An 18,590-nucleotide genomic window follows, 5' to 3' on the forward strand; every position below is an offset into this window, starting at 1 on the left:
TCTGACCGTGAGATGTAAGTGGACAAAGTGCATCAGCTGGGCATGGAGTTGGTGGACAGCTTGGACTTCTGCGGACTGGAGATTTTCCACCTCTTCCCTCCTTGCCAGGAGACAGACGCCTACTATCAGCTCTCCTTTGGGTACCAGGACCTCAAGGGGAATGGGCTGGCCAGGGTCCTCTCCCACGGCTCCCACCCAAGCCCTTGAAAGTTGCCCTCTAGGCAGACATTACCCAACGTGCAAATAAAGAGATGCCACCAAGGTAACCAGCTAAAGACCAGCTAGCAATGACAAGGAAGGCCTGGTTTCTGTAAGGTTTGCTCTGGCCCAAAACACAGCTGGCAGATAAAATAGTGACATTTCCAGAATCAAAGGTCACCCTGCCCCCAGCACAGAAGACAGGTCTTATGGCCCTCCTGGCCAGGGGAAGCCACCAGGCTGCATTCCATTCTTCCTCACATCCACCCCCTTCAGGAGCCAAGACAAGCACACCCCTTCCCTTCTCCCTTAAAAGCCCCCTTAGTCTCTCCCAGGGCACAGATCGACCCCAGCCTCATCCGAGGTCCGCAGAGTTCCATCCAGGAGTGCACCCCAATAAATTCCCATTTCCTTCACGTTGTCTCTGTCCCTCTGTCTACACTGGACAGAGGCCTCATATCTATCAGTTTCAAAATCAGGCCTGAGCCCAACTCCCGGCTCATCACTAAACCCATACCATCTTCTCCGCTCTCCAAGGGGTCAGTGACCTATGCACTCTCCTAAGCACTGAACCCCAATTCCTTTCCAGAACAGCTCAACTGGGGGCCCAGGCCCTACTGCTGCTGGCTCCCCTGCTGGCTCTTTCCACATAGGAGCTGCGAGCTGTGGCACCTGGTGAAGTATCTGACCTGCCACCTGGGCACCCTCACCCCCGGCCCCCACCAGCCCCAACAGGAGGCCCCCTGCGGGCCCTCCCCACCTTCCGTCCCCCACCTTGACCAAACACCTCTTCAAGAACACACCAGCGGCTCAGCCCCTAGACAAAATCACTTCCTCTTTAATTGCTGTTGAGAAGATTCACACCACCTGCCCTGGAGGGGCTGGGGAGGAGGCAAGCCCCCTCCTCAGTGACCTGGTCCTTTGCAAAATATCTTAGCCAAGGGGGGGGAGGGGAGAGAGAAAGACCGGAAACCACTGACACAGACGGCCCAAGGGGGCTTGTTCGAGGGAGAAAGGGCTGAGCGCCCCCCACCACCTCCTTTCCCGGGATGAGGAGGGAGGCCTGGAAACCCTCCCAACCACCTCACATCCTCTCAGCCCTGGCCGGGAGGAAGGGTGAGGTGGAGGGGCGGGTCAGGAGCTGCTCCTTTGGGAGAGGGGGCTGGACAGAAAGAATAGAGGGGGAGGGGTCCCATTTCAGGAGTGCCCCCACCCCGGATCACCACAGGCGCTGCACAGTCACAGGTACGCAGTCACGGTCACAGACACTCACAACCCGAGAGCACCCCCACCCCACCCCACCCCGACCCACCCTCGGCGTCCCCTACCCTGAACCGCCCTCCCCAAGCCCTCGGCCCCGCCCCTTCCCCCTAGTTGGGGAACAAAGCAATAAATTACAAGGTCCCTCCCCGACCCTCCGCTCCTTCTCCCTCCCACAGAGCAGTGAGGAGGGCCCCAGGTTCGCGGCTCCCCCAGCCCTTTCGCTTCCTTCCATGGGTGGGTGTGAGGGGATGGCCTGATTTCCACTCCTCATGGTCCCTTTCACGGAAAGGGTTGGGGACCCCTCTACCCCCATGGGCGGGCAGCAGGGGTCCTGCCCCTCGCTGCCCTTCCCGCTTCACTGGGCAGTGAGATTAGCATGGAAGGGGTGGGGGTCCCGAGAACTGGCCCCGAGTCCTGGGGCTCGACCCCCTCCCTCTGGCGAGGCGGCGCCCCAGGAGCCAGCCTGGGTGTGTGTGCTCCCGCCGCGGGACCGTCGCGCACGGGCAGGACGCGGGGGGCGCGCGCGGCAGGTGCCAGCGCCGGGGAGCGAGTCCCGCGGCCGGGGCGCATCCCCAGGTCGACCCAGAGCAATCCGAGTGCGGAAGAGAGGAGAGGGGACGTGTGCCGAGCTGGGGTCTCCATGCCTCGATGGGGGAGAGGGAGGTGAGTTGGTGTCTTCCGGGAGGCGTGGGGGTGGGGTGGAAGCTGTGCCCTCGTCGGGGAGGGGTGTGCGTGGGAGGGTGGGGGAGGAAGTGCTCCCGTGGGGTGGGGTGCGGACTGGAGAGGTGAGTGGGTGCATCTGTCCAGCGGCCCACCCGATGTGGTCTTGCCCGGCCCGTGTGGGGGGGGGGGATGTCTCTCCCGCTGGGCAACTATACCAGCGCGACGGGGGCGTCGGCGCGGCCCACGCTGGCGGCGCTGCTCCGGCGGCGGGGGCTGGGCGTGGCGATGATGCTGGGGGTGGTGGCCGCGCTGGGGGTGGTGGCCGTGCTGCCGCCTTCCCCGGGGCAGCCGTGCTGGAGCAGGATATCGGCGCAGAGCTGGCTCCCAGCCTGGCGGGCGTAGAACAGCGCCGTGCGGCCCTGCGCGTCGCGGGCCGACACGTCGGCGCCGTTCTGGGAAGCGCAAGGGGCAGAGTTACCGCGCGCAGCCGGCCGGCGCGCCCTGCGTCCCGTGGCTCCCCCGCAGCGGGGCTTTGGGCGAACACCCGGCCGCCCCGCTCACACGCCGCCGCCCACGCCGGCCTGTTTCCGGGGATGGCGCCCTCCAAGACCCCTTTGGGTTTTGGGTTTTTTTTTTTTTTTGCCTTTTGGGTCACACCCAGCAATGCACAGGGGTTACTCCTGGCTCTGCACTCAGGAATTACTCCTGGTGGTGCTCAGGGGACCATATGGGATGTGCTATCGCTCCAGGCCATGGGGTTTTCTGGGGTTTTTTGTTTTGTTTCGTTTTGTTGCTTTTGGGGTCACACCGGGCAGCCCCCTCAAAGACCCCTTTGCCTCTGCCCACTCACGTACCCACAACAGCAGTTGCGTGATGACAACGTGGGCGAGCTCGGCCGCCAGGTGGAGCGGGGAGCGGAGCTGCGGGTCCTCCACGCTGGTGTCGAGCGGCCCGTGGCGCGCGTGGGCCAGAAGGAGGAGGACGGCGGCCACGTCCTGGGCCTGCACCGCAGCCCACAGCTGGAGGCCCAGCGGCTCCTCGCTCGCGCCCAGCGGCGCCAGGAACAGCAGCTGCTCGTACTTGGCGCGAATCCACGACTCACGCTCCTCCCTGCACGACCCGAAAAAACGGGGGGTGGAGGGGACCACCCCATTCACCAATCCGCACCCCACCCGAAAGACCCCCGCTCCCGAGAGCCCCCTTCTCTGGGCCTCCTCCCGCGCACGCACCGCGACGAGTCCCGCGTGGGCTTGGCGCGGCCCCGCGTGTCGCTCTCCCACACGCGGTTGGCCATGTCGTTGCCGATGGCCGTCAGCACCAGGGTCAGCTCCCGCGGCCAGTCGTCCAAGTCGAGGGAGCGAACGCGAGACAGGTGTGTGCCCAGGTTGCGGTGAATCCCCGAGCACTCGATGCAGATGAGGGCGCCCAGGTTCAGGCTGGCCCACGTAGGGTCTGCGGGGAGAGCGTGGGTCAGGCTGGCTCCCGGCGTGGCGCCCCGCGCCCGCCTTCCGCCACTCGCGGACACCGCGCGCCCGCCCGGGTCCCTCTGGCGCCCTCTGGTGCTCACTGGGCGCCCCGCAGTCCACGCAGATGGAGTTGCCCTGGGCGTTCCGGATGGCCTGAATGGCCACGGCTTCGCTTTGGCTGTCTGTGCGCAACTGCAGAGAGGGTTGCGGGTTAGCGCGGGCTCTCACGGCCCTGCTCCGGACCGCGCAGACGCTCGCCTGGCTCTCCCCACGACCTCCCGGCCCGGCTACCTTGACTTTGCTGCTCTCACAGCACTGCAGGCTGGCAAGGATCTGACTCTCAATGGCCTGCACCCAGGCGTCCCGTTCCTCAAAACTGGCTGCCTCGAAGTGCCACGTCTGGCCGGTGCTGGAGACAATCAGGAACTCGAAGTTTTCCTCTGGGTAGCGGTGGGGGGGTGGGATGGGATCATTAGGAACAGAGCCCAGACAGCAGCGGACTTCCCCAAACCCTTCCTCCCAGATGCCCGTCCCAAGCCCCTGGGAGTGGGGCAGAGGGCGGGGGAAGCAGCGGGCGGGCGACGGCAGGATGCCCAAGCACATGCAGGGGAGGGCCGCGGCACCCCCACCCCCTGCGTCCCAGCTGAGCACCCCTCCCAGCTCCCCGCTTGTTACCTGCTTTATAAATATTTCTTAAACTACCAAAGGATTTTAGTTTCCACATTTTGCGCTTGGCTGGTTTCCCGAAGCGAAGGAGATAGAGATAGAATGGAGAGCACAACAGAGAAAGAAGCCGGGAAGAGAGAGAGAGAGAGGCAGGTGGAGAGGTGGAGGAAGAGTGACAAGAGTGCCAGAGACAAAGCAGGACAGACAGACGGGGAGAGAAAGCAGAACTAAAGTCAGTGGCCCCGGAGCAGAGTAGAGCGGAAGCCAAGAGCCATGAGAGTAGGCAAGGCCGGTGCCCAGCCGAGCGCGGGGATGCGGGGACCAGTTCTGGTGGCCCAGGGGGAGCTGGGTCTAGGGGAGGGGAAGGGACGGTCAGGGGCTAAGTGGACATCCAGAAAAGCGACAGAACTGGGGTCACAGACCTGGGATGAGAGGGCCCTGGGTTCAGGAGGAATCCCTGAGGGCAAGGAATGGGGTGAACTGTGGCCAGGAGCAACTGGGGTAGCCGTCTATCTTGGAAAGTTACTGAGCAGAGGGATGGGGTGATCAGTGGTGCAACTGAGGAGTCAGCGGGGGACACTGAGTACCGGGGCTGAATCCCCTGGGCAGGGGGACACACAGGCTCTTCTGGGCGCAGGTGCAGAGCCACGGACAAGAGCCAGAACTGCAGGATCATTAGGAGAGGAAGCAGGAGCTACACACTTGGGTGGGGTGGGGGACACTGGGCTGGGAGGCAGGAGTGGGCCAGGACTCCATCTTTTCGCTGGATTATGTGCAAAGTGATCCTGAGAGCCAAGCCCTGGGCCAGCCACCTCCTCTCCTCCAGCAGGAGCCAGGCCAGGTCCGGCAGGAGGGGTGGGGATGGGGGGGTGGAACCCAATTGCCCTGGGACCTCACCTTCGGCCTGCCCCGCCGAGCCTTCCGTCTTGGACGGTGTTGTCAGCTTTTTCCTCCTCTGCTTCTTCACCATGGGAGAAGGAGGGGGTTCCCGACTCAGGGGGCTCAGGTCTCCAGATGGGGTACAGTCTTGGGGAGGGAGTACACAGTTGGCTCAGTCGCTCTCATCACAGAATTCCTGATTTTTTGGGGAGGTCATACCCGGTGTTGCACAGGGGCTACTCCTGGCTCATGCACTCAGGAATTACTCCTGGCAGTGCTCGGGGGACCATATGGGATGCTGGAAATCAAACCCGGGTTGGCCGTGTGCAAGGCAAATGCCCTACCCCCTGTGCTATCGCTCCAACCCCTCCTGATTTTAATCTTTAATAAAAACGTTGGGAGGGGCACACCCAGTTGCTCAGGGATTACTCCTGGCAGTGATTGGGGGATCGATCGCATGGGGTGCCAGGAATTGAACCAGGGCTGGCCGTATGCAAGGCCGGCGCCATACCTGCTGTACTATCGCTCGGGCCCCAGGATTCCTAATTTTTTATCAGCCTACCGCCCCCCAAGCACTTTAGGGGCCCACTCCTCAGCTGTCTGTCTTCAGGGCTCCCCTGGATCATTCCGGGGAGGGCAGGGGAGTAGCTGGAGAACTGCACTGGCTCTGCCTGGCTCTGCCACTCACCGGCCTCCACAACTTGGGCAAGTTACTTCATCTTCTGAGCCGCTTCCCTCTCCTCTCTCCCCTCCCGCTTCCCCTCTCCTCTCTCCCCTCCTCTCCCTCCCTCCCTCCCTCCCACCTCTCCCCCTCTCTATCATGCCCACCCATGCTCAGGGCTCACCCTTGGCTCTCTGTGCTCAGGGCACCATATGTGGTGTCAGGCATCAGGCACTGGACCTAGGTCAGCTGTGTGCAAAGCAAATGCCTCACCTGCTGTGCTCTCTCTCTAGTCCCTCTCTATTTTGGGGGTGGGCACAGCCAGCAGTGCTCAGGGCTTACTCCTGGCTGTGTGCCTAGGCATCACTGATGGCAGGAGACCCCTTGGGGGCCCATAAATGGTGCTGGGGCTTGAACCCAGGTTGGCAGTGTGCAAAGCTAGTGCAAATACTATCTCTCTGCCCTCAGTGTCCTCATCCCTAAAATGGGGATATCCTTGACCTGGCAAGGTGGCCTGCAGACCCCTGTGACAGTGTTACTTATTGTGAAATACATATGGAAACATTCCAAATGCTGATGGCTGACTATGTTTTTTGTCATTGTTCTCAGTTCTCTTGAAGCCTCTACACAGGCGAGGCAAACTGGGATGTGGAGCTATCAAGAAACCTCCCCATGACTTAAGCTCCAGAAGTTCCTTGGAACCTACTGATCTTTAAATTAGTCTACTTTGTTTGGTGGTGCTGGGGACTAAACCCAGGTTTCCTGCAGGTAGAGTATACACTTTGCCACTGAGCATCCTCCCCAGCACTTTTGTTGTTGTTTTTTGTTTGTTTGGGGGCCACACCTATTTGTGCTCAGGGGCTACTCCCCATGCATTGCTCAGGAGTTGCTCCTGGCAGTGCTCTGGAGCCCACGAGGTGCTGGGGACTGAACGATGGCCTCCTGCATGCGGAGACCTGGGCTCCAGCCCTGTGAGCCGTCTCCCCAAAGCCCACCTGACCTAATCATGCTGATGAGCTCCGGGTGAGGAAGCCTGGGCCCCACCTGCCCAGGCAAGGACCCCAGCGTCCTGGCCTCTCATTCACTGCCCACCCTCTTCTGGTTTGCCGGAGACAGAGGATGGAGGGCGGGTCCCCACTGACCAGTGCTGAGGGCTCGGGCCAAGTTCCGGTCTGGCTTCAGCAGGTGCTTTGACGTCTGGTCTGGCGGGAGCTGCAGGGAGCTGGGGCTGGGGCTGGGACTCGGGGTGGGGGTAGTAGCTTCTGCCGGGACAAGACAAAGCCTCGGTGAGCTGCTCGCCTCTGGACCCCTTCCTCGGGCGGTCCTTCGTCATCCCCCCCTTCCAGCTCACCCCCACCCTACTCACCCTCCTTGTCCCCCACCCCGGGGGACCCCTCCTGACACAAGCCCCACTCACCGGGGCCTTCCCCCATCTGGACAGTGCTCATGTCCTTGACCAGTCCATTGATGCTGGCCGAGGGGCCGAAAGCAGAGATGGCTCGAGGGGGCCGCTTGCCGGGGACTTTGACTGTTGTTCGTAATAAGTCCATCTCCTTGCCATGGGTGCTATGAATGTAATCCTGGAGGGGGCGAGGGATGGAGAGTGCAGAGAAGGTGAGAGTCCCGGATGGTGTTGGGAAGCAGCCAATGGAATTGGCTAGAGAGGGATGGGAGAGAGCACCTTGGGCCTGGATTGGTTGGGGAGGAGCATCAGGAGAAGGGCACAGTCACCATCACCTCCTCCAGAAAGCCCTCCCAGATTGACAGGCCCTGTGGAGGCCTCCCTCCTGGGTCCCCCTCTGCATCACAAGGTCCTGAGGAGAAGGCGTTACCATTTCTGTCTCTAGCACGGGCACACCGGGAGTGCCTCACACATGCTTGTTCTGCTAAAGGATAGGACGAGAGCTGCCCCGAGGGGAGGCCGGCGTCTGCCAAAACGCCGAGCGTGAATGCTTGCCACTCACGTTGATGCTGGGGTGGTAGAGCAGGAAGCCGTTACTGGACAGCGTCACATACTTCTTCTTCCATTCTTTGTTCAAGGAGTTGCCACTTCGCTTCAGTAGGAAACTCTGGAGTGTGGAAAGAGACAGTGGGAGGAAGAAAAAAAACCCACTCAGACCAATTTCCCTGATCCAGGTTCGATCCCTGGTACCCTTGATAAGCTCCTGAACCTGGCACGAGTGATCTCTGAGCACAGCTGAGCACAGAGCCACACCTGAGCACCGCCAGGTATAACTCAAAGCCCCCTGCAAAAGGAAAAATAAGAGAAAAAAAGGAAAAGAAAACAAAAGGAAAGAAGCAGCTGGAGAGATAATACGGCAGGGAGGGCCTTGGACCTTACTGACCCAGGTCCATTCCCCAGCACCCCCACATGGTCCCTGAGCCAACCAGGAGTGACCCCTGAGTGAGGAGCCAGGAGTAAGACCTGAGCACTGCTGTGTGTGGCCCAAAAAACAAATAATTTTTAAAAATAAACCTGGGGGGGGGGGGCATGTCTCAGCCAGTGATGCTCAGGGGTTACTCCTGGCTCTGCACTCAGGAATTACTCCTGGCAGTGCTCAGGGGACCATATGTGAAACTGGGATTGAACCCAGGTCAGCCACGTGCAAGGCAAACTCCCTACCTGCTGTACCCAAATAAAGCATGTTTTAAAAAAGAAAAGAGACCAGCTCCAGGGGCTGGGGACATGGCTCGGTGGCAAAGTGCATGCCTCTAAAGTGTGAGGCCGGGCTGGAGTGATAGCACAGCGGGCAGGGTTGTTTGCCTTGCACGCGGCCGACCCGGGTTCGATTCCCAGCATCCCATATGGTCCCCTGAGCACCGCCAGGAGTAACTCCTGAGTGCAGAGCCAGGAGTAACCCCTGTGCATCGCCGGGTGTGACCCAAAAAGCAAAATAAATAAATAAATAATAAAGTGTGAGGCCCTGGGTCTAATCCTTGGCACTCCACACGTGCACAACACCCACACATGCACAGGCACCCATGCATGCATGAAAGCATCCACAGTGATGGCTCAGAGCTGGAGCACATGCTCCGCATGCTGGAGCCCTGACCCAGTCCCCAGCACTGCCTGACAGGACCCAGGAGCAGAAATCCAAACCCCAGCTGCCCCCCACCTGGCCCTGCACGCAGAGTCGCCCACCTGTTTGATGGGGATGGCTCGCCCACTCCCTGTCGTCTCTCCACGACTGTCCAAGCTCCGCTTCTCCGAATCACTGCCCCGGCGATTCTGGAATGGACACAGGCATCCGTTAGAGCAAAGGCAGAGGGACGCAGTATGGAAGGACAGGGACAGCAGGAGCAGAAGGACACAACAGAAGGGACGGGGGACGGGAGAGTGGGGTCTCAGCATGGCCAGTACCGCAAAAAGACTGGTTCTGCGCTTGGCTGCCCGGTGCAAGGACCCTGGGGTGCTCAGTCCAGCCACTGCCGCTGCCTCCGCTCGGAGTTCCCGGTGACCGACGTTGGGCGAGGATGGGAGGGAAGAGGAGTAGTCGCTTGTGTGGCCCCCGTTACTAGTCTGGGGACAGAGGGAGGCGTCAGCAGAGCCGACAGGATGCCCTCATCCACCATGCTCCCCACAGCTATGAGGAGGAACTGGAAAAAGCCCTTGTGCTATCACAGTTTACTGACTGGTGTCACCCTGGTAAAGGTTGTTGTCCCCTTGTTCTGGGTTTGCCAAGGTTGGCCTCACACTTGCCCCCTTTTTTTTTTTTTTTTTGCTTTTTGGGTTACATCTGGTGATGCACAGGGGTTACTCCGAATTACTCCTGGCGGTGCTCAGGGGACCATATGGGATGCTGGGAATCGAACCCAGGTCGGCCGCGTGCAAGGCAAATGCCCTACCTGCTGTGCTATCACTCCAGCCCCTCACACTTGCCTTCAGCTTCCCAACTGGCTGTTTGGCCCAAGGAGTCTGCACTGCTAATCGGATCGAGTTCACAACGTCAGATCCACTTTGTTCAAATGGCGTCGCTGCTGCCCCCAAGTGTTGGGATCCCCTTGCTACTCCATCTTCGGCTCACAGCCCCTTCTCTGCCTCCGACCAGCCTCTCTGGGCCCTGAAACCCCCAACTCACCTGCCCGGCCACGGGCGTGGAGGCCGCTGAATGGCTGGGAGAGCTGGGCAGGGACTTGCAGGCGGCCAGGAGCTGCTGCTGTTTGCGCAGAGTCACGACCTTCTGGGCCACTGCGGGGGCGGGAGACAGGCGTGAGTGTGGAGGGGCCGGGCAGACAATGGGCCGTTCTGGTGGCCCAGCTTGGAGAAAGCCCCAGGGGACGATCAGGCCCCATTTCCCTGCTTTCTTAGCCTTCGTGTCCCCCAACTGCCTGGCTAACTTGCCCAAGCTCAGAAAGGCCCCGGGCCACGGAGCACTGTCCCCAGGAGCCCTCCCCACTAGGAAGCCAACTTCCTCTCACTCACAGGGAGGCCTCTGTGACCCCGGGGCCCTAGCACCCTGCTTTCCTTACATCCGGGGAGCCCCCACTCACCCTCCTGGAAGACCCGGTCCACGTTCAGCCCGTAGGTGGCGCAGGTCTCGTAATAGCTGCAGCGTTTCATGTCTGCACACAGGGCTCTGGCACGGGCATCACCCACCACCCGAGGCGACGAAGCACTGATCCTGTCTGAGGGGCCAGGAGAGGGGGTGTTGGACTGGGGGGCCCCCGCCGCCCTTTCCCTGGTCGCTCTTCCCCTGTGCTCTTCCCCTGGGGACAGGGGACAGGGAATGAGAGAGCCAGTCTCCCTTGACTGTGCTGTAAGTGCCAGTAAGTGCCTGTTTGTGTAAGCAAAGTAAGGTGCGTATGTGTGCATGTGTGCATGTGCGTGTGAATGTATGTGTGTATCTGTGTGTGTGTGTGTGTGTGTGTGGTTTTCTGACAGAATGTTGATACACCTGATTGATCCCCAGCCTTGCAAATGCAAAGAGTCTTGAGCTGAGGGAGTGGAGACCTAATGTAAGAATAAATTGGAGGGGGCTGGAGTGAGCCCAGCGGGTTGAGTCTTTGCCTTGCACGCAGCCGACCTGGATTTGATTCCCATCATCCCATATGGTCCCCCGAGCACCGCCAGGAGTAATTCCTGAGTGCAGAGCCTGGAGTAACCCCTGAGCATCGCCAGGTATGACCAAAAAAGCAAAAAAATAAATAAATAAATTGAGGGGGGATAGAGCGATAATACAGAGGGAAAGGCGTTTGTCTTGCATGTGGCCAGGCCAGGTTTGATCATCAGCACCCCATATGGTTGCCTGAGCACCACCAGGGGTGATGGTTGCATGATGCAGAGTCAGGAGTACCACTGGGAAGAGAGAGAGAAAGAAAGAAAGAAAGAAAGAAAGAAAGAAAGAAAGAAGAGAGAGAAAGAGAGAAAGAAAGAAAGAAGAGAGAGAAAGAAAAGAAAGAAAGAAAAAGGAGGAAGGAAGGAAGGAAGGAAGGAGAGAAAAGAGGGAGGGAGGAAAAAGGAAAGAAAGAGAGAAAGAAAGGAAGGAGGGAGGGAGGGAGGGAAGGAAGAAGGAAAGAAAGAAAGAAAGAGGAGGGAGGGAAGGAAGAAGGAAACAAAGAAAGAAGAGAGAAAGAAAAAGAGAGAGAGAAAGAAAGAAAGAGAGAAAGAAAGAAAGAAGAGAGAGAGAAAGAAAGAAAGAAAGAAAGAAAGAAAGAAAGAAAGAAAGAGTGTGCAGGCGGCAGGGACGGAGGGCTGAGAGTCAGGGAATTGGCTCCAAAGGGCAGAGAACAGGCTCTGCAGGCCAAAGCCCTCACAAAGTATAGTTCCCTGAGCACTGTCAGGAATGACCCCCCTGAGTACTGAGCACTACCAGATATAGCCTCACCCCCGCAAAAAAAAGAACAAGTTGAAATTATTGAATGTTCATAAGCAACAGGTGGCCAGTTCACTCTGCAGTGAGAACCAGGCAACAGGTGGCATTGAGCACCTGCAGGACAGGCAGCCAGGCAGGAAGCGCTGTGCCCACACGGAGGCTGAAAGGAGGGGAAGGGCAGAGGCCGAAACCATCTGCATCGTGCGCTGAGAAGTAAAAGACTTCTGAAATCATGTCTGGGGCCAGAGATAGCTGAGGGGCTAAAAGTAGCTATCCATGCACTCCTCATGCACAGAGCCAGGAGCCCCCAGGCACCTACAGATATGCCCTTTCCCCCAAAATTTTTTCTTTTTTTTCTTTTTGAGCCACACCCGGCGGTACTCAGGGATTACTTCTGGCTTTGCGTTCTGAGATCACTGCTGGTGGTGCTCAGGGGAAAACGTGGGATGCTGGGGACTGAATCTGGGTTGGCCTTATGCAAGGTAAGTGCCTACCCACTACATTATCTTCCAGGTCCCCCCCCCAATTTTTCTTTTTGGGAGGCGGGGTCACATCCAGTGATGTTCAGGGTTTACTCCTGGCTCTGCACTCAGGAATTACTTCTAGTGGTGCTCAGAGGACCATATGAGATGTCAAGGATTGAACCCAGGTCGGCTGTATGCTGGGCAAATGCTGTAACCGCTGTACTATCACTCTCATTCCAAAAAGTTTCCTTAAGAAAAAAATTTTTTTCCTTTATGTTTTCCCTTTGTAGATGAGTTTCTTTAAATGATCCTGGCCTCAAGGGCCACAGCATTGGAACAGAGGGTAAGGTGCTTGCCTTGCATGCAGCCAACAATAGTTTAATCCTCCTTCGCCTCCTGACATAGAGGCCGTCCCTGAGCACCACTGAATGTGGTCAGTGACCTCAAAAATAAAATAAAATATTCGCCCCCATGATAGAATAGTTAGCTTAACCGACTGAGCCCTGCTTTACATGCAGGGGCCCAACTCGGATCCCCAGCACCATCAGAAGTAACCCCTGAGTACTGAGCTGGGAGTGACCACTAAGCACGACTAGATGTACCCCCTTCAAATAAAAAGGAGGGCTTGGCCTAACCCATCTCTGGCAAAGGGAAGGTGGGGATAACTTTCTATTTCTAAGACCTATGAGACTGTGTTCCCTGTGTGGCATCAGATCAGGGCTCGAAGTGTGACAGCTCAAGGTGGTGAGGTCTCGCGAGAGGGCAGGAGATAGTGCAGACTCTGCCTCCCCCCTAGAGACTCCCTTTCCCCTGCTCAGACCGCAGGAGGTTTTATTTAAAGGCTCCCTGTGGGAAACCAAGTCCAGGGGGATACTGGAATCCATGGGGAGTTATTTCCACCTTACCCATCTGTCATCTCTACTGAGCCCACCTCAGTGACTGCAGTGAACAGCCCAGGGACCTCCCAAGGGACCCAGGGGATGGCTCTGGAGCTTAAAGTGCCCCCTTGCAAGCATGAAGTCACGAGTTCAAAGCCCCAGCATCCCCCAGCAGCTCTGCCCTCTGTGATTTCCAGCCACACCACAGCCAGGTGTATGGGAACACCATACAGGGAGGGGCGTGACCATAAGCACCAATCACTAAAAGATACGATATGCAAACACCCCTGCCAAGCCCCTGTGTGATGACCAGCATTAGCGTGTGTGGGCATCACCAGAAGAGAGTGCGCCCCCTAGCGAGCACCTGTGCAAGCTGCACGATAAAGAACTGCCCACTAACACTGCCCAGGGAAATGCAGCGCTGTCATGACAATGACAGAAAGAAGGGAAGCGGGTAGCAGTCTCCTCCTTACCTTGTGTGCCCACCAGTGCCAATGCCAGGCCTCCTCGCCCCTCCCCTCGAAGAGAGCTCAGCTGCCCGTGGAGTCGACTCACGGCCTGGAAACTGTTCTCATCCTCCAGGCTGAAGACCAAGATGACGGCATCTGCCCAGCCTGAGAACTTGCGGGGAGTGAGGGAGCAAATCGCGGTCAGACAAGTCCTTTCCTCTGGAGGGCATCCAGAGCGGAGCCTGGAGAACCACAGCCCCGGGCCTGTGCCAACCTTGGCGAGGCCCCCTCCAGCTTCTCACCCTCACCTTGGCATCAGGAGGCCCAGCTTCCTCTCGGATCAGCACCAGGTGAGTCTGTCCATCCACCAACATTTCTTTCTTGTGCTGTTCACCTGTCCAGAAGGTTGAAAATGGTCAGACGTTAGAGATAAATCCCCCAGATATTCTAAATTTGCATTATGGAGGCCCTATCCATGGGGGGGGGGGGCGGGGAGCACATCTGGCAGTGCTCAGGGTTCCTGGCTCTGCACTCAGGGATCACTGAAGGGTTTGGGAGGAAGGGGTTATGGCATTCAGGAGAATCGAACCTGGGTTGACCGCAGGCAAAGCAAATGCCCCACCCACTGTACTAAGTCCCAGGGGTCCTATCCTTTATAAGGTCAGTCACTGATCTTGAAACCCTGATCCCGATCTTTTTTCTTTGTCCTCCCTTTTTATTGAATCATGTGAGATGCATGAACTCATGATTTGTTACAAAGTTGTTCATGATTGGGTTTCAGTCATATAATGTTCCAACAAGCATCCCTTCACCAGTGCCCTCTTAACACACACACACTCTCTCTCTCTCTCTCTCCTCTCACCTCTCTCCTCTCTCCTCTTAGGCACTGTGGTTTGCAATACAGGTACTGAAAAGGTATCATGCACATCACTTTACCTCTTTTCAGCACTCAGCTCTTGTCCAGAGTGATCATTTCTAACTATCACTGTCACAGTGGTCCCTTCTCTGTCCTAACTGCCCTTCTCTTACCCCGCTTGGGGCAACCTCCCAACCATGGACCAGGCTTCCTTGCCCTAATTTCTGCAGACCCTAGGGAGTAATCTCATATATATATATATATATATTTTTAATATCCCCAAATGTGTACGATCTTTCCCTGTCTGCCCCTCTCCCTCTGATTCGTTTCACTCAGCCTGGTACTGTCTCTGTCCATCCTGGCCCCAGCCTTGACTTACTGTGGCTCTGGAGCACTTACTCTCTGTCTTCTCCAGCACCTGGTAGGAACCCGTCAGGAATCGGTGAATGAGCGATGACTTCCCACTCCTCGCATCTCCCAGAACCCCCTGAAGCCATGGTTGTGGAGCAGAGATTGTGGGGATGAAGAGGAAGCAGGATGGTTAGACTCGGAGACTCTAGAGAACCCAAAGGGGCTCGCTCTGATGAAACAGCCCAGGAGGATCTAACAGAGCCTGAAGGACGGGCAGGTTCACATGGGTCCAGCCCTGGGTGTGGTAAGAAATGACCCCCACTCAAAGGGGACCACTCACAGAGCAAGTCAGTGTTTCAGTGTTGTTTAGGAATAAACTAGAGGTGTGTGTGTGTGCGCGCGCATGTGTGTAAGAGAAAGAGAGACAGAGACAGAGGCAGAGAGATTTAGTAGTGGTCTAACAGCCGTAGGTACCAGTTGCAAAGTTTTACCCAGTTCTAGTCTAAATAAAACTTAAAGGACTACAGGAGAAAGCCTGAAAGAGCGCTGAGTACCATCAGGAAGAAGGAGGCTAGAAAAGAAAAAGTCTGGGGCAATATCCTGACCACGCTGGAGGTTAGAATGTGGGGAGAACAGGAAACTCTTCTCCACGTTCCCAGAGAGCAGGAAGGGACTGCGCGAATAGAGGGGGGGAGGCCCCGCTCGTGGGAGGTGGTCACCTACCAGGCGCAGTTCAGGAATGGAGCGGCTCAGAGTCCACTCCTGGCTATTGATCACAGCCTCTGCAAGGAAGGAAAGAGGGACAGTGAGAGGAGGTGCTCCAGACCCAGGAGGCGTCCCGCCCTGCCCTTCACTCCTCCGTCACAGCGCCCCTTGCTGTGCGGGGCTGTGCGGAGCAGCTCCGGAGAGTGGTCCCCTGTCCGCCCATCCTAGCCGCTCTCCCCACAGCTGTTGCCGCCGCTCAGTGGTTGCTTAGCAACAGAGCCAGCAAGACAAAAATACTTCAGATGGCATCTCCCTTAAAGCACATCCCCAAACGTAGTTCCCTGCCCCAGACCAGGGGACCAGCGCTCTGACAGAGGTGGGTTCTTTCTAGCGGGAAAAAGGCCAGGAAAGGGTCCCTTGTTCCCCCACGACACTGATCCTCAGAGCAGATGCTGGGAAGGGGGGCTGGAGCGCCGAAGGGAATGGACCTTCCTCAATCTCCCTTCACCGGAGAGAAACTGAGGTGAGGGATAGCCCGCCCCTTTTTCAAGGTCAACAGCCTGAAAGCTCCGACCCTCCCCACAGCCCCAGGCAAGGCGTTCGGTTTTTCCAGGGCAGTTTCCTCTCCGGGAGCCTAGAATCCTTCGAAAGAACCCTGGGTCCGGGCGCTCCTCCCTCCCCGCCGAGGGCTGGGTTTTGGGGCGGGACGGGTGCGCGTCCCTGTCCCCACCCCCTCCCGGGTTCAGCCCCCGCGCCTGACACCGGCCGGACGTTCCCGGGGAGCCGCAGCTGCGGCGGGAACTCTGGGATCCGGAGCCATCTGCTCCCACCCGCTCCGGAGCCAAACCCGGGGTGCCGCCCCCGCTCCCGGACCGCCTCCCCTCTGGGGGAGTGTGAGCTGAACCCAGAGTCGCTCTCCTCTCCTTTTCCAGGACAAAAATAAAGAGCCACACACACAGCTGCCTCCCCTGTACCCCCTTTTCCAGTCTCCAGGTATCCGAACTGCCTTTGCAGCAGCTCCACGCCCCCCACCCCGGAGCCACTGGGGAGCCACTGGGGAACCACTGGGGAGCCCCCGAGCTGGAGGGGAAGTGAGGCTTCCTCTGTTCCTCTCCTTTGCCCGGTCCAGCACGGTCTCAGCCCCAAACACCCCCACCCCACAGCCAGGACAGAGGAGGGGTTCCCCGCCACTGGGCCTCCCTTGCCTGCTCTCAGCCCAGGGGGAACCTGCCCCCGGCAGGGGCCTGCCCAGAAGGTCACTCTCATGCCACCTGCCCCAGGTTCTCAGGAGAAACTGAGGCATCCTTCCCTTCCACTGTCCCCTGGGCAAGGCAGCCTGTGTCCCTTGGGCAAGGATCCCTGTGATCCTGGGGAGTCCCACAGACACTGAGACCAGGGTTACCTTGGGGACAATTTCCTCCAAGTTCCCTCCCCGACCAAGGGTACTATCTCCCCAGGCTTTCTGAGTTCCCCTGAAGTCAAACCATCTCTCCTGTCACACAAGGCAGCGACTCCCCCATCCACCCCCCCCCCCCAGCCTCCCGCCCAGACCGCCTCTTTGCCCAGTGCTCAGAAGAGCCAGCCAGGTTCACATCCCACCCCAGGGAGCCGCTCTCTGCAGCCCCGCTCACCCCTTGCAAACCGAGAATCCCGGACCCCCTCCCCTTCCTGTTCTCGGGCCCCGAGCCTACTCACTAGGGGAAGCGCGGAGCTCTGCGCCCAGCAGCTCCCTGGACCCGCTGCCGGACGACAAGCCCTGGGGTCCCGCAGGAGGCCCCGAGCCAGGAGGCCCCCCTGTGCTCTTGGTGAAGATGCCGCTGATGAACTTCAGCATCTTTCGATCTCGAGTGGATGCTCGGCCCCCCTCCCGGCCCCGCTTCAGCCCGGGAGCTGGAGGCTCCAGCGTGATCGGAGGTGCAGGCCCCGCGGGCTGCGCGGAGGCGGCGGTGACAGCGGCTAGCGGAGCCGGGGTCGCGGGCACGGTGAGCGGAGGAGGCGAGCCGGCGGGCGGTCCCGGGTGCAAGTCACTGTTGTCCAAGGTCTTACTCTTGCCTTTCCGCGGGGAGAGCTTCCCTCGGGCTCCGGGCCCGGCCGCGACCCCGCCGGGGGTCGTGGCGGCCGCGGCGGCCGCTCCAGTCCCGGCGCTGCTCTTGGACCCCTTGACCCTGGGCTTGCCCTCGCTCTCGGGCCATGACAGGCGGCTCCCCGGGCCCTTGCCCCCGCTGGCTTTGGCGCCACTCGTGGTCACCGTCTTGCAAGGCTTGGGCGCCGGCGGGGGAGGCGCCACCTTGAGCCTCCGGCTGCCGGTGCCCGGGTGCGGCGAGGATGAGCCGGGGACGCCGCCGCCCGCCCGGCCTTCGGGCTCCGGGCCCCCCCAGCTCGGGCTGCTGAGCAGGGGGCGCCGGCCGGCGGCGGGGGCGCCCCCGGGCTTGGCGTCGGGGCTCAGCCCCCCGGGAGGGGCGGCCCAGAGCGAGAGGCGGCGGCCGCCGGGCGCGGGGGAGACGGGGCGGGCCGGACTGGCCGGAGCCGGGGACAGGGCGGGGGGCTCGGCGCCCCCCGCGCCCGCGCTGCTCGTGCTGATCCACAGCGCATCCTGCCGGTGGAAGAGCCGCTCGTGCCGCTTCTTGCCCGGCTCCTCCGCACCTCGGGGGCTGCCGGGATCCCCGATCTCGGCACCTCTGGTCCCGGGGGCGCCGGCGGCGGCCGCGGACGGAGAAGGCGGCGGCGGAGGCACCGACTCGAGCTTGACCAGGGTCAGCGAGATGAGGTAGGTCGTTGTCCGGCGCTGAAGCGCGCCCGCGCCCCGGCTCATGGGGCCCCGAGACCCCCGAGCTGGGGAGCGGACGGGACTCCCCCGGACTGCCTCAGGGGGGCCCGGCCATGGGGCCGCCCTGCTCGCTGCCCCCAGCCCCCGGACCCCGCTGAGCCCCCGGCCCGGCTCCGCTGTCGCCGCCGCCTCCGCCGCCTCCGCTTACGCCCCCCGCCCATCACACGGGGCGCCCCCTCCCCATGCTCCCCGCCCTGCGCCCCCACCCCGTAGGAGCCCCGGGACCTTGGTGCTGCTCCAGGGAGGCGCGCCGGATGGACCGTGCACCCGGGTCTGGGTGGGGGCGCTGAGATGGGCGGGGGGGAGCGGGGAGGACAGTCGTGGGGGGCAATCGGAAGAGGGAGGAAGAGGGGGCAGCAAAGAGGGACCGGGAGGCAGGGGGGGGAACCGGTGCGGGGGAGGCAAGGGCGGGGAATGCAGACTCCTGAGACGGGAGCCGCGGCTGGGGTGG

At 60.0% G+C, this 18,590-nt stretch overlaps 1 protein-coding gene across 1 annotated transcript; it reads right to left on the bottom strand.

Moving 5' to 3' along the window:
• Positions 1–2,205: 2,205 nt before the first annotated feature.
• AGAP2 (ArfGAP with GTPase domain, ankyrin repeat and PH domain 2) lies at positions 2,206–18,509 on the bottom strand. Its single transcript, XM_056117575.1, has 19 exons — positions 17,008–18,509; positions 15,331–15,389; positions 14,656–14,743; positions 13,709–13,794; positions 13,425–13,572; positions 10,288–10,422; positions 9,876–9,985; positions 9,158–9,316; positions 8,939–9,025; positions 7,761–7,865; positions 7,214–7,376; positions 6,939–7,058; positions 5,154–5,282; positions 4,266–4,325; positions 3,882–4,030; positions 3,692–3,782; positions 3,354–3,576; positions 2,979–3,234; positions 2,206–2,576 (listed from the first exon to the last, which is right to left on the bottom strand). The coding sequence occupies exons 1-19, from the start codon at positions 18,122–18,124 to the stop codon at positions 2,334–2,336; spliced, it is 3,528 nt and encodes a 1,175-aa protein (XP_055973550.1). The 5' UTR covers positions 18,125–18,509; the 3' UTR covers positions 2,206–2,333.
• Positions 18,510–18,590: the final 81 nt, after the last annotated feature.

Source organism: Sorex fumeus, unplaced genomic scaffold (assembly GCF_029834395.1).
Source record: "Sorex fumeus unplaced genomic scaffold, SorFum_2.1 ptg000035l, whole genome shotgun sequence".
Taxonomy (NCBI): domain Eukaryota; kingdom Metazoa; phylum Chordata; class Mammalia; order Eulipotyphla; family Soricidae; genus Sorex; species Sorex fumeus.

Coding starts and splice junctions, on each gene's coding strand:
- AGAP2 (XM_056117575.1), bottom strand. CDS start 18,124: ATGAGCCGGGGCGCGGGCGCGCTTCAGCGCCGGACAACGACCTACCTC. Junction 13,573..13,708: donor CTGGGCCTCCTGATGCCAAG/GTGAGGGTGAGA, acceptor ACTCCCCGCAAG/TTCTCAGGCTGGGCAGATGC. Junction 2,577..2,978: donor TCACGCAACTGCTGTTGTGG/GTACGTGAGTGG, acceptor TGCGCTTCCCAG/AACGGCGCCGACGTGTCGGC.